General features: G+C 40.7%; 1 protein-coding gene across 1 annotated transcript in view; it reads left to right on the top strand.

The window, feature by feature from the left end:
- Positions 1 to 6786, top strand: part of gpn1 (GPN-loop GTPase 1) — a 9823-nt gene extending 3037 nt beyond the window's left edge. Inside the window, exons 5-13 of the mRNA XM_054609893.1 lie at positions 118 to 196; positions 941 to 1035; positions 2311 to 2356; positions 2438 to 2584; positions 3613 to 3695; positions 4442 to 4481; positions 5267 to 5354; positions 5835 to 5942; positions 6336 to 6786. Of these exons, the coding sequence (XP_054465868.1) occupies positions 118 to 196; positions 941 to 1035; positions 2311 to 2356; positions 2438 to 2584; positions 3613 to 3695; positions 4442 to 4481; positions 5267 to 5354; positions 5835 to 5942; positions 6336 to 6442 (793 nt within the window). The 3' untranslated portion in view covers positions 6443 to 6786. The remainder of the gene's footprint in view (positions 1 to 117; positions 197 to 940; positions 1036 to 2310; positions 2357 to 2437; positions 2585 to 3612; positions 3696 to 4441; positions 4482 to 5266; positions 5355 to 5834; positions 5943 to 6335) is intronic.
- The last annotated feature ends 6985 nt before the right edge of the window (positions 6787 to 13771 follow it).

The raw sequence follows: 13771 nt of genomic DNA, 5'->3' as shown, positions 1-13771 counted from the left end.
CATAGCGTCACCCTCCCATAGCGTCACCCTCTCATAGCGTCACCCTCTCATAGCGTCACCCTCTCATAGCGTCACCCTCTCATAGCGTCACCCTCTCATGTCTCCTGTCCTCTGCAGCTACGTTCTGATCGACACCCCGGGTCAGATCGAGGTCTTCACCTGGTCAGCGTCTGGAACCATCATCACAGAGGCTCTGGTGGGTCCGGCTCTCTGTTTGCTTTCCTTTATTGATCACAGCGAGTTAACCTGATAACTACTCCGTTTATTATTAGCCAGAAGCTGCAAAAAACGTCATTATCGTCAGATTCCCATCTCTCTTGCAGCCAAAACGAAGCTTAAAAAGTGGGATGTTTCATCAAAAACATTTTATTCTACATGTCTCATTTAAAATCTCGCCCCAAATAAACCGTTTGCTTTAACCAGATTCTAATAAAAACATTCAATTCTGAGCTCCTCAGTGAAACTATGAAGTCATGATTGATTCATCTGAGACCAACAGTCATGTGACAACAAATCTGTGAAACTTTGACTGAACTTCAGGCTGTGAACACAGAGCAGAGAGGAGAGGCTTAAAGTAGAGGATGTAAATATGTAAATAGTTAAATATATATATATATCATGTAGAGCCTCCTTTTTTTTCTCCAACATTTGTAACACATTTGGAAACATGTTGTATTAATAGATTCCATCGTTTTCCAATTTTTGTAAAATAAATCCTCAGAAATTCAGCTTGTTTTTTTTCTCTTTTATGATTTATGTCATAACTGTTTTTCTGCACTAAAGACATGTTTGAGTTCTCTGCTTCTAGTCATGATTGTTCTGTTGCCATAAAGAAGCAGGATTTTTATACTGCAATGAAATTAAGAGGAAAATGTGAAGGAGAGAAAGAAAGGCCCTAAACTTGTTGTTCTGAGGTTAATGTTTGTCGTTTGTGTTTCAGGCCTCGTCTTTCCCCTGCGTGGTGATCTACGTCATGGACACGTCCCGCAGCGTCAGCCCCGTCACATTCATGTCCAACATGCTGTACGCCTGCAGGTACCACACTGAACCCATGACTGAATCACCTTCAGTGGATGTTATGTTGGTAGTTCTGTCCATCAGTAATAAAAACAGTCATCAAGTAAATGTGAGAGATCTATGAACACAGTGACATCACTGAGAAACAGCAGGAGACATCAAAAACATAATCTGGTATTAAACTAAAACTACGACGCATATTTTCCACAATCGCCTTTAAATAATAATGCTTAAATCATAGAAAAATCTGATTAAAACCACAGAAGATATCACTTTGAAATCATAAAAATCACCATAAAATCTGAGAAATAATAATTTAAAAAAATCACCTTAAAATCATTGAAAGAAAAGAATCACACAAAGAAAAAAAATGCCTTTAAATATTATAAAGTATGTTTTATAAATATGAAATGCAATTAATAAACTATTCTCACCTTCTCTTTTTTATTTTTTTTACAAAAGATAACATTTGATGTTTTTGTGTACAAACTCAAAACTTCATTGTGTCACTCACATTTTGAAATATCACCAAAACAGGTATATATATATATAATATAATATGATATGATATAAAACAGTATTTATACTGAATATTTCCAGCAGGGGGAGCTAACAGAACAGATAAGAGAACTCCTCACAGTGTCATCATAGAAAAACATGCACATTACACACTGTATTTATTTATTTTAATGTTCTTTCCATCTTGTTTTTGAAAACTTTGTTTTTGTGTCCGGAGACATCGTGTCTTCGTCTCTTATCGTTAACGTAACAAACCTGAAAACGCCCGGAGGGAATGTCTTTCAATTTGGCACAAACAATAAGAACAGCATTATGAATTTGGAGGTCAAAGGTCAATGTGACCAAAACACGTTCTCAACTATAGCTCAATAATTAATATGCTAATTAGTACAATTTAACAGAAATGTGATAAAAAGATGGACAGACATCGATGTTAACTGTGAGGTGGTGATTCCAGGTTATTATATATTTAGTATTTTGTTTACATTTGTTATTATTGAACATTTTATTTTGTCTGCTGTAGTCGAAGGTGTGAAACAATAAAAAGCCTGATTTGAATAAATCAAAAGATGCTGCAGTAATTAAAAATAATCAATATTTTTATGTTTTTCTTGAGTCTCACAGTCACCCGGTGATGTTTGTCTGTTCATCCATCGGTTCAGAGATCATTCACACACACAGAGTCATGACGGTTCTTTATGTTGGTGTTAGCGGGTTAGCATGTTAGCATCCATCACTAGTTCTGGTCTCAGTTCTTTGTCTCTTTCCCTCCAGTATTCTCTACAAGACCAAGCTGCCCTTCATCGTGGCCATGAACAAGGTGAGGTCACTTCCTGTCTGTCAGTGACTGGTTTGATCTCGTGTCGTTGTGGTTGTTGATTCCTTTCTGTTGTTCGTGCAGACGGACATCATCGACCACAGCTTCGCGGTGGAGTGGATGCAGGACTTTGAGGTTTTCCAGGACGCTCTGAACCAGGAGACCTCGTACGTCAGCAACCTGACGCGCTCCATGAGTCTGGTGCTGGACGAGTTCTACACCAACCTGAGGGTGAGAGGACCAGAAGACCGAATCAGGAGAGATTCACTGGATAGACGGATGAATTTAAGATCAGCTCAGAGTAGAACCTCATTAAATCTTTACAATATTTATAACGCTGAATGATGCATTTCCATCTCCAACCACACTCGAGCATTTAGGGCCTGAACCAGGAAGCCAGATCAGTGGACACCTGATCTTTGAAATTTCTTGTGACACGAAGCAAATCAATAAGCTGCTTTGCTTAATTTAGACACCTAAAAGAATCAATATCAGTTTAAATGTACACTTTATTTAGAAATATTTCCACATCTTTACTTTGTTGTTAGAGAACTGAAGCTGTTCTCTTCAAACACACCAGACTCCATTCATGAAACCAGTGATTTAACCTCTCAGAACACAGGAGTTCCTGGTCTACTGCTGCCTCCATCTGTCAGTTAGTTTATGTTACTGTGTGACTTTAGTGTTTGAATGAGTTAATTCAGATTCACCAAAGTCACTCAACACAAATAAACTAATCAATAGAGGCAGCTGTAGACCAGCAACTCCTGTGTTCTGAGAGGTTAAATCACTGGTTTTGTGAATGGAGTCTGGTGTCTTTGTAGAGAGCATAGAGAACAGCTTCAGATCTCTGACAGCAAGGTAAAGAGGTGGAAATATTGTAAATATAATGTTCATTTAAACTGATATTGATTATTTTAGGAGTCTAAAATAATAATAATAATAATAATAGTAGTAGCAGTACATGGCTTTGCTCTCGTGCTGTTTCTACAAACTCCATCTACTGTAGTAAAACACGGACTCTGGAGAAGAACCTCATACAAACCCTTCAGAACATCAATACTGTCGCTTTAAATCAACATATTTATTTACTTAACGTAACAAACGTTACATTAACCTCAGCCTCTGTGGGTGAATGATTGTCCATAAATCATGAGGATGTTTTACTCAAGTAGAACCCGGCAGGAGAACAGAAGGATCCGTAGAACCCCGGTTCTGAAGGTCCACCCCTCCTGACCGAGTTGTCTCCGTGTCCTCAGGTGGTGGGCGTGTCCGCGGTGACAGGAAGCGGATTGGACGAGCTGTTCGTTCAGGTGGAGGACGCCGCCGATGAGTACGAGAGGTGAGCTTCAAAACCTTTTGTGAGATGGATTATTGATACCGATTACATTTTTGTTCTGATCATTTTTCAAGTGTAACTTTTCTGTGTGGAGAGAATCCTCCTCCTCCTCCTCCTCCTCCTCCTCCTCCTTCAGCTAAATATAGTCTTTAAGAAGCCCCTGCTGTCCTGTAATACCGCCCTCATCCACACGGAGCTATGGAGAGATTCAAAGGATCAAAAGCCTAAAGAGGAAGCTTTGTCGTGTCGGGCTCCTGGCACTTCTTTTCCTTTAATATTTGTATCATTTTTTTTTTTAACAACCACAAGCAGTTTATCACTGTGTTTTTAAAGTTTATTATAGAAGAGATAAATATGGTCCTCATCACAGTGTTCTTTATGAAACATGCTGGTCCTCACTAGCAACCAGTCATTCATAAAGGTGTCAAAAAGCTGCTTAACAGAGCAGATCTCAGACCTGTTTCACTCTAGTTACTGTCCTCTGGTGAATATTGAAGTTGGACGGACTGCTTTGCACTACTGTGTACATTTCTATAAATGTAACTACAGAGTATTTTAAAACAGGGCGATCTGACCCCACTGGATGATTCTAAACTTCTATTGAGTGAGGGCTGTGATGTGTTTGTTTTTCTGTCTGCTGTACTCAGGTCTGCCGTCAAAAGAGATGTTGATCTCAGAGAGCTTACGTGATTAAATAAAGGTTACACGATAATAAGTCTGAGTGATAAACTCTTCCTCCTCTTCCTCAGGGAATATCGACCCGAGTATGAGCGACTCCGCAAACAGCTGGTGAGTGTGTTTCAGTGTGTTTCAGTGTTTTGTTTCCAGATGTCTGACCTCACACGTCTCCATGTTTTGACCCTCTGAACCCCAAAATCCTCCGGTGGGATTGAAAAGCATGTTTCCTTAAAACAATCGCCAAAACTACACCGTCTGACAGCCAGAAGCTGTAAACGCTATCGTCACATTTTCATCTTTCCAACAAACGCTTCCGTCTGAAAAAGCAGCCAAAACGAGCTTAAAACTGTAACATTTCATCAAAAACATTTTATTCTACATCTCTCATTTAAATTCTCCCCTCAAATAAACCGTTGACTTTAACCAGATTCTGATCAAAACATTCAATTCTGAGCTCCTCAGTGAAACTATGAAGACATGATTGATTCATCTGAGACCAACAGTCATGTGACAAGAAATCTGTGAAACTCTGACTGAACTTCAGGAAGTTAACACAGACGGAGAGGAGAGGCTGTAAAATGTCAATAGTTCAGTATTTATAACACGTACAGCCTCCATTCTTTTTTTATAACATTGAGGACACTTGCAGAAACGTTGGATATATAGATTATATTGTTTTCCAATATTTTTAATTAAATAATCAAAGAAATTCAACTTGCATTTTTTTCTTTTTTATGATTTATGTCATTCTAACTGTTATTCTTCATTAAAGACATGTTTGAGTTCTCTACTTCTAGTCCTGATTGTTCTGTTTCCATAGAGGAGCAGGACTTTATGTTACAGTGAAAATCAATCTTGTTGGCGTTCAGAGGTTAACAGAGTTTTGTGTCCGTCAGGTGGAGGCTCAGAGCAAGAAGCAGCAGGAGCAGCTGGAGCGACTCAGGAAGGACCTGGGAGCCGTCCACATGACCACACCTTCAACAGGTACAGCTGACTGATGATGCATTCACTGGTAACGCTGTAATTTACAGCGCCGTCATTCCTGAATAATTCCCTGGAAAGAACTAACTAAATAGGTTTCACCTTGAGGACAGCTCCACACGTTCACTCAGAGGCTCTTTAGGTTTCATTGGCGTAATTGTAATAAGTTAGCTGGGCGTGTATTAAAAATACACAGTCTCTGTTTCAGTGTTTATAAAAGTATTTTTCTCTTCTACATAACAACAGTATAACTATATAAAAAGTAACTTTTGAAACAAAACATTTACCCTTAGATTTGTACTAAATGACCCAGGAATCTTCCCATCCACAGTTAATGTAAATGATGAAGAGCAGAGCATCAACTCCTCCACCAACCACAGTGACAGACGCTTTGTGTTTCCTGTGATCCTGTTGTGTTAGCATTAGCAGTAACTGAAATACCAGTGGTTGTTGTATTTTGCTGATTTGACTTCCTGTCCACAGAGGGAGCTGACATAGCCGGGCCCAGTGACCTCATCATGATGCGTGGTAACCCTGACGACAGCGAGGAGGAGGAGGAGGACAGCGACACGGACGACATCGATCACACCGGTGAGAAAAGAAACCGATCGATTAAACGCCATGCTAAAACCTAAACCGTCCTCTGTGATCGGCACACAGGTGTCAGGATACAGAGCATTCTGTTGCCTCCACACGGCTCTCAACATGGCGCCGGCTAGCAGCTAGTGTTGCTAACAGCGTTAACAGTGCAGACAGAGCTAACAGTGTTCCCATGACAACGCTGTCGGTCTGGACAGCTTCATCAGTTGTAAGCTGCCGTGAGCTAACCAGTGGGGCACGCTCACGTGCACTAACATGCACTAAAGGGCCCCCTCACGTGCACTAACATGCACTAAAGGGCCCCCTCACGTGCACTAACATGCACTAAAGGGCCCCCTCACGTGCACTAACATGCACTAAAATCTTCTTTTAATTCATTTCTAGCAACGGAGGAGAGCAAAGAGGTCGACGCCTTTGGAATCTTCCTGAAGGAGAGGAAGGAAGTGGTTCAGGTCCGAAACAGAAATAGTGCGATGACCTCTGACCCCTGACCTCTGACCCCTGCAGCCTGACATCCAACTCTGTCTGGAGAAAAGACATTGACAGAATGAAGGTGAGGGAAGTAAAGGACCTCATCACCTGGAACAGAAGTACAGCTCGTTAATCTGAACTCTGTGAGCTGAACGTCCTGTCAGATCAGCTGACCCTGTGACCTCACTCATTCGGTGAATCTGATTGGCTGCTCCTCACTGTCGCTCCCTCCCTGAGAAGAAGAAAAAGGTTATATTTTTATATGAGTAAAGACTCTTCTATTCTGCTTTTCTTGTGTTTTTCATTACTGTTGACGTTTGTTTGTAAAAGAGGATTTATGATCTGCAAAATAAAGGTGAGCTTTAAGTGCTATTTGTTACATTTTCTATTTGTGACTTCAACAAAGTAAAAGGATATAGTTGATGATGATAATACGTTTGAGGTTATGCTTCATGAGCCATCGGCCTCTTTGAAGTATTCAGATTCTCTGACAATAATCGTAATATTTATCAAAATTGTATATGGCATCCCTCGTTCACAAAAGAAAATCTGGGTCAATCAGTGTGTAGCCCCGCCCTAAAGCATCCCCTGCTTTATGGTCTGTTTGACTCTAAATGGAGCATCATTTACTAAATGAACATCATGCTGTATTGAAGAAGACTTGAAACTAGAGATTGAGACCATAAACTCATGTTTACAATGTTTACTGAGGGAATAAATCAAGAGAGAAGTAGAGTCATTTTCTCATAGACTTCTATACAACCAGAGGAGTCGCCCCCTGGTGGACAGCAGAGAGAATGCAGCTTTAACACATGAAGCAGTGACTTCACCAACTCTCTGAAGACGCTGCATAACGTGTTTGTCAGCGACCATCTTTGTGGTTTGGACTCTTTTTGCATCGAGGCCCATTTCTAAAGACAGATTTTGCACCAAATGTTTGCACATTACCTCATTTAAATATTTGCATATAATGAGACGCTGTTTGCTCAGCAGGTCAGTTAAAGGAACACTTATTTGTTTGTTGTTGTTTTTTGTGCTAAAGCTGCACACACCTGTGAACCAGCCCGTCTAGCTAAGGCTAAAGCTAACACAGTCCAATCCAGCAGGCCTGTAAGGACTGCGTGGAGGTTCTGGTTTGTAGTTTGTGGTTCTGTTGTTCTTTTAAACCAGAACACAGATCTGTGAGCTCCCACTCTCTGCTGGCTCCATTGAACAGCACAGAGCTGACAGGCCGGCGTGGTGTTTACCCGCCTCTGATTGTCTTCCTCCTCATTCATGTCGGAGCTCTGAATGGATTCAGATTCTCCGCCTGCCGACCATCTGCCAGCTCACCGCCGTCTCCTGTCGCCCACGCGCCCGCTGAGAGCCGGCAGCGTGGTTCTGACTGAAGATGAGCTGAGTCACATCCCACTGTGAGGAAAGGAAGAGGTGGAATGAAACCAGTACATTCACTGAAGTACTGTACTCTGATGCAGACGTGTACTGCAGTATTTTACTTTATTTTCATGCCACTCTGTACAAACACTCTCCTCTTTACTCATTTATCTTTATTTAATAACTTGCAAACTTTACTACATAAGTTGTATTACAAACATATATCTTTGTTGTTTCCGGTTTTCAGCGCTGCATTGATCGCTGGACATTTGTAGAACAATGCACGGAAATATCTTTAAATAAGATATTTAAACTGACATAGAAGCAGGAGGTGCACCAGGCCTCCAGTCTCTTTATTAAAAACAAACATGTATTCATAATCTGCATCAGAACACAGAAGTAAGAATTAGAAATGGAGGCTAGAAATAACTTTTGCAAACGTACATTTTGTTCATAAAGTTTAAATGTATTGAATGTGAGTAAAGTAAAGCAGTAAAATCAGTCCGACTTCATTTCATCACTTAACATAAAACATAAAGTTTGATTTTATTGAAATGTAAATAAAGAAACTTTATGCATCAATGATTGGGGCGGCTGTGGCGTAGTGGAGAGCAAGGTAGTTCTCCAATCAGAGGGTCGGTGGTTCGATACCCGGCTTCGGCAGTCGATGTGTCCTTGGGCAAGACACTTAACCCCAAGTTGCTCCTGAAGGCCATCGGTGTGGACTGATGATGAATGTTAGTTAGAGTCTGATGGTGGCACCTTGATGGTAGCCTGTCATCAGTGTGTGAATGGGTGAATGATATGTAACATACTACTGACTGTAAGTCGCTTTGGAGAAAAGCCTCTGCTACATGACTCTAATGTAATGTAATGATTTGAATGTTTTTATTTTTTACTAATTTTTTTTCAATTCAAACTAATTTACTCTAAATGTGCTGAAGTCTGCAAGAAAACAAAGAAACTCTCAAAGAGCAGAGTCGCCTCTCTCTCTCTCTCTCTCTCTCTCTCTCTCTCTCTCTCTCTCTCTCTCTATGTCTCTCTCTCTCTCTCTCTGTGTCTCTGTTGACATTCAGCCCACACTGGTCTGTTCTACACTCCTCTGCCTACAGCTCATATCTCTCTCTCTCTCCTCCCCCTCCTTTAACTCTCTCTCCACCTCCTCTCTCTCTCTCTCTCCTCCTCCTCCTCTCTCTCCTCCTCCTCTCTCTCTCTCTCTCCTCCCCCTCTCTCTCTCTCAGTGGGCTACAGACACGAGCATAAACAGAATCGTTTGGAGTCACGACGCCTCGCCGACACAAATAACAACCACGACATCTCATTCATCCTGGAGCTGAGACACACACACACACACAGACACACAGACACACACACACACACACACACACACACACACACACACACACACACACACACACACACACACACACACACACACAGACACACCACACAGACACACACACACACACACACACACTGGTTAACTGGTTTAAACTGGTTTAAACTGGTTTGAGCTTCGTGAATCTTTCATCTCATTGATTGATGAAGCTGGACTCTCGGCTGCAGCAGTCACAGTCTTGCTCAACAGCACGTCAGCAGTGAACAAAGAACATAACCTGAAGGTTTTATTCTCTTCTGTGATTGGTTCTTTTTCTTCCCTATTAAACGATGTTTAATAATAATAATAATAATAATAATCAATCCTTTATTAGTCCCACAAAACCTGTTTTGAAGAAAATGCATCAGGCTGCAAAACCTCCGTGTCAAATGATATAAAAATATATAAAAAACAAACAAAAACAACAGTGACATCACACACACTCACACACACACACACACACACACACACACACACACTCTCTCTCTCTCCATCCAGCGCAGTGCAGTGACCTCATTGTCGGTGACATCATGGTTAGGACTCAGAGATGATGTCATTGCTTCCAGTTACTGTGCTGCTGTGTTTTTGAGAGCGGCCTGCAGAGCCCCGCCCCCTTCCATCACGTCTGCTCTATTTATTCTCTTCCATTTTATTGAATTCTATTCTTTTTTTATTTCATGCTGTTCTATTCCATTTTATGTTATTTTATCACATTACATTCGACTCTGTTTTATTATACTCTGCTCTATTTAATTTGATTATATTATATTTTATGTTATTATATTCTGTTCTATTTTATTTTATTCTATTTCATTATACTCATTATATTCCATTTCTTTATTCATTATTTATTTTTTTATTTTACCCTATTTTATTATATTCTGTTCAATAATTTCATTCATTATATTTATTTATATCCTGTTCTATTTTATTTGATTCTATTATATTTCATGTTATTCTATTATATTTCATGTTATTCTATTATATTTCATGTTATTCTATTATATTTCATGTTATTCTATTATATTTTATGTTATTCTATTCTATTCTATTCTATTATATTTTATGTTATTCTATTATATTTTATGTTATTCTATTCTATTCCACCATATGTTACTGTGTTTCTGTGTCGACTGTAAACAGCTCTGTCCTGTTTGCTGCATGAAGCTCCTCAATGCTGCAGATGTTCAGTTGTTTCTGCTGAATCCTGATTTGACTTTGAAGCCTTTAACACACACACACACACACACACACACACACACACACACACACACACACACACACACACACACACACACACACACACACACACACACTTGGAGAGCTCTCAGCTGATTGGCTGCAGATGACATCACCAGTTGGGATGTGGAGGAGGTTTTCCCTCTGTTGTTGCTGCAGCCTCACCTTGACACACACACACTCACACACACACACACACACACACTCACACACGCACACACACTCACACTCACACACACACACACACACACACACACACACAATCTGCAGCTGCATTACCTCATCGGGTTCAGTGTGAGGGAGAACAGGGGGAATAGAGTGAGAACACTGTGTTCTGCTGTGGTGCATGATGGGAGCTGTAGTCCATCAGTGGTGGTGTTCTCGTGGAGGCTGATGAAGCTGGAGTCAGAGGTCACGTGACGAATCCTCCTGCAGCCAATCAGCTTCCGGCTGCAGCGGCTGTTTACAGATGCAGTTTATTTGAATCTACATCCTGTTTGTTTGTTTGTTACCTGATGACTCGTCCTGTTAGCACCGTTAGCACCGTTAGCACCGTTAGCTGTTGGCTGAGCCGGCGCCATGTTGAGAGCCGTGTGGAGGCAATAGAAATCTCTGAATTGCTAATTTCCCCGCTGCGGAACTAATAAAGGATTATCTTATCTTATCTTATCTTATCTTATCTTATCTTATCTTATCTTATCTTATATGTTTTTTCTGTTGCCAGTATTCTTGAGCAAATACAAACTCTGAGATGGTGCTTCACCTGCAGGTGGCGCTGCAGCAACACGATCCATTTAAATGGGAATAAATCAGTTGGCATGACGATGACTTACTTTAAGTTTGCACATTTAATTGTCAAAGATCAGCCACTTTTATTAATAAAATACAAAATGTGTATTAAAATCCTTTGGGACCTGATCCGAACTAGACCGGAGGAAAACCTGAACCAGATCTGCAGGAAGAAATATGAAATATGAAATATGAAATATGAAACGTGTTGGAAACAAACTACAAGGCCTTCAAAATAAAAGTAGTTTCTTTTCCCATAAATTCTCCTGTTTTTGAATTATTATTCACATAAAGCGTGCTTGTGTGTGTGTTTGTGTGTTGGTGTGTTTGTTGGTGTGTTGGTGTGTTTGTGTGTTTGTGTTTGTGTGTGTGTTGGTGTGTGTGTGTTTGTGTGTGTGTTGGTGTGTTTGTGTGTTTGTGTGTGTGTGTTGGTGTGTTGGTGTGTGTGTTGGTGTGTTGGTGTGTTTGTGTGTGTGTTGGTGTGTTTGTGTGTTGGTGTGTTGGTGTGTGTTGGTGTGTTGGTGTGTTGTGTGTGTGTGTGTGTGTGTGTGTGTGTGTGTGTGTGTGTGTTGGTGTGTTTGTGTGTGTGTTGGTGTGTTTGTGTGTGAATGAGGAGCGACAGACGCTTTGGCTCTGAAGCAGCAGATGGAGGCGTTAACACTCAAACTCAGATCTGTGTGTGTGCGTGGCGTTCAGTCCGGATGACTAACGCTTCGTTGTCAGCCTTTAAATTTAGAGCTGACATTTCCTCAGAAACACATCGACCCAAAGAACCAGATCCAGAACCAACCAGAACCAACCAGAACCAACCAGAACCAACCAGAACCAGCTCTGCTTTACAAAGTTCTACTGCATTTAGTTTCCATCTGTCTTTATTTTATGTGAAATGCAGTCAAACATAACATGCATGCTTGTGTGTTTATGTGTCTACATACCTTTCCTCACAGGGGTCAAAGGTCGGCACCACCTGTCTGTAACTTCATGTGATTTATGATACGCTATAATAAAAACATACCATAACAGAAAAGTAGAGAAGTGCATCAGTGTTTTCATCATAATGTTTCAGACTGCATCAAGATATTCTATCTCAACAGATCTCAGCGCTATAATGCAGAATAAAGTTTTGTGGATTTGAATAAAGTAAAAAGCTGCAGACGACAGAGTTCTTCACGTTGAAAAAAGCTTTTCATTTTATTTTTGGACGAGTTCAAGTCATGAAAAATGATAAATATGCTCCTCTCTATAAAGCATCGATCGATCAGCTGATCAGTGACTGATAACGTTCTCCTGTTGGTTTCTAATGAAAACCAGAGAGAAATTCTCCAGTAAAACCTCGATGAAGAGCTTTCTGTCAGAGATCAGGAGGATTCCTCTGAAATAAAACCTCCCCTCCTCCTCCTCCTCCTCCTCCTCCTCCTCCTCCTCATCCTCCTCCCCCCCTCCTCTGCCCTGCTGGACCAATCACAGCCCGGGATCCCTGCTGGCCAATGGGATGGCTGGTGGGTGATGTCATGCAGCAGGCTGCTGTTTGATGCTGATGCTGAGCTGCAGATCTTCACTCTGAGCAGAGAGACCGAGCATCACTGCAGGGTGAGTACTCACGTTTATATTCATAAGTCTTCTTGTGTTTATGAACGTTTTTCATATTTCTGATCTTTCTGCACGTTTGCATGGCAGACGTCTGCAGCCTCTCTGAAACCAAACGTTCACTCATCTTCCTCTTCATTCTTTTGTTCACCTGCAGATAATATTTTTTTAGTATTTTATTTTATTATCTTTTCTGTGTTTCTGTCTCTTTTGCTTCTTTCTTTGCTGCATGTCTTTGTTGTAGTTATTGTTTATTATCTATTCTTTATATCAGTTTAGTGTTTGAGCTGCGTGCTCCACTCTGCAGAAGGTGATGCGCTAACTGGCAACAATGACATCATCCCTTAGTCCCCGCACACACACACACACACACACACACACACACACACACACACACACACACACACACACACACACACACACACACACACACACATTTGAACATGTTCCCTTAAAGGATAATCTCTTTAAAATAAGCTGCGAACAGAATAATGTTTTTTATTCTATAAATATGATCTGATTCTTGAAGTGAAGATTTGCATTAGTTGTGTTTTTGTAATCTGAATCTTTTTGTTTGTTGTTCAGACTGAAGACACTGTTGTGATTTTGACACCTAGACATGAATACTTGTCTTTATTTTGGAGCGTTGATGATGATGAATAGAGCATCATGTGCAGCTCCAGTGTTTGTGCAAAACAGACGCTGTTTGTTTCATTATGGAGTTTGTGTTTTCTGCTCTAAATAAGTTTGTAAAGTAAATGTTCATGACGAGGAAAAAGCTTCTGCTGTTGAACTTCTTCTGGCTCAGGTTGAGTGTTTGTGCAGCAGCTGATGATCAATAACATCAGGACGCTGATTCATCAGTTTCTGCTGATTCAGCCTCATTTTAATCTCCTGAAGTCACGACTGAACCAAAAACAGCTCCTGTTCATGTTCATGTTCATGTCTCAGCTCATGAGCACCAACACCCCGACCTTTAAAT

The sequence above is a fragment of the Anoplopoma fimbria genome, chromosome 2, assembly GCF_027596085.1.
Source record: "Anoplopoma fimbria isolate UVic2021 breed Golden Eagle Sablefish chromosome 2, Afim_UVic_2022, whole genome shotgun sequence".
Lineage (NCBI taxonomy): Eukaryota > Metazoa > Chordata > Actinopteri > Perciformes > Anoplopomatidae > Anoplopoma > Anoplopoma fimbria.
The sequence above is the reverse complement of the archived record's forward strand: the minus strand, read 5'-3'. Positions and strand labels throughout refer to the sequence as shown.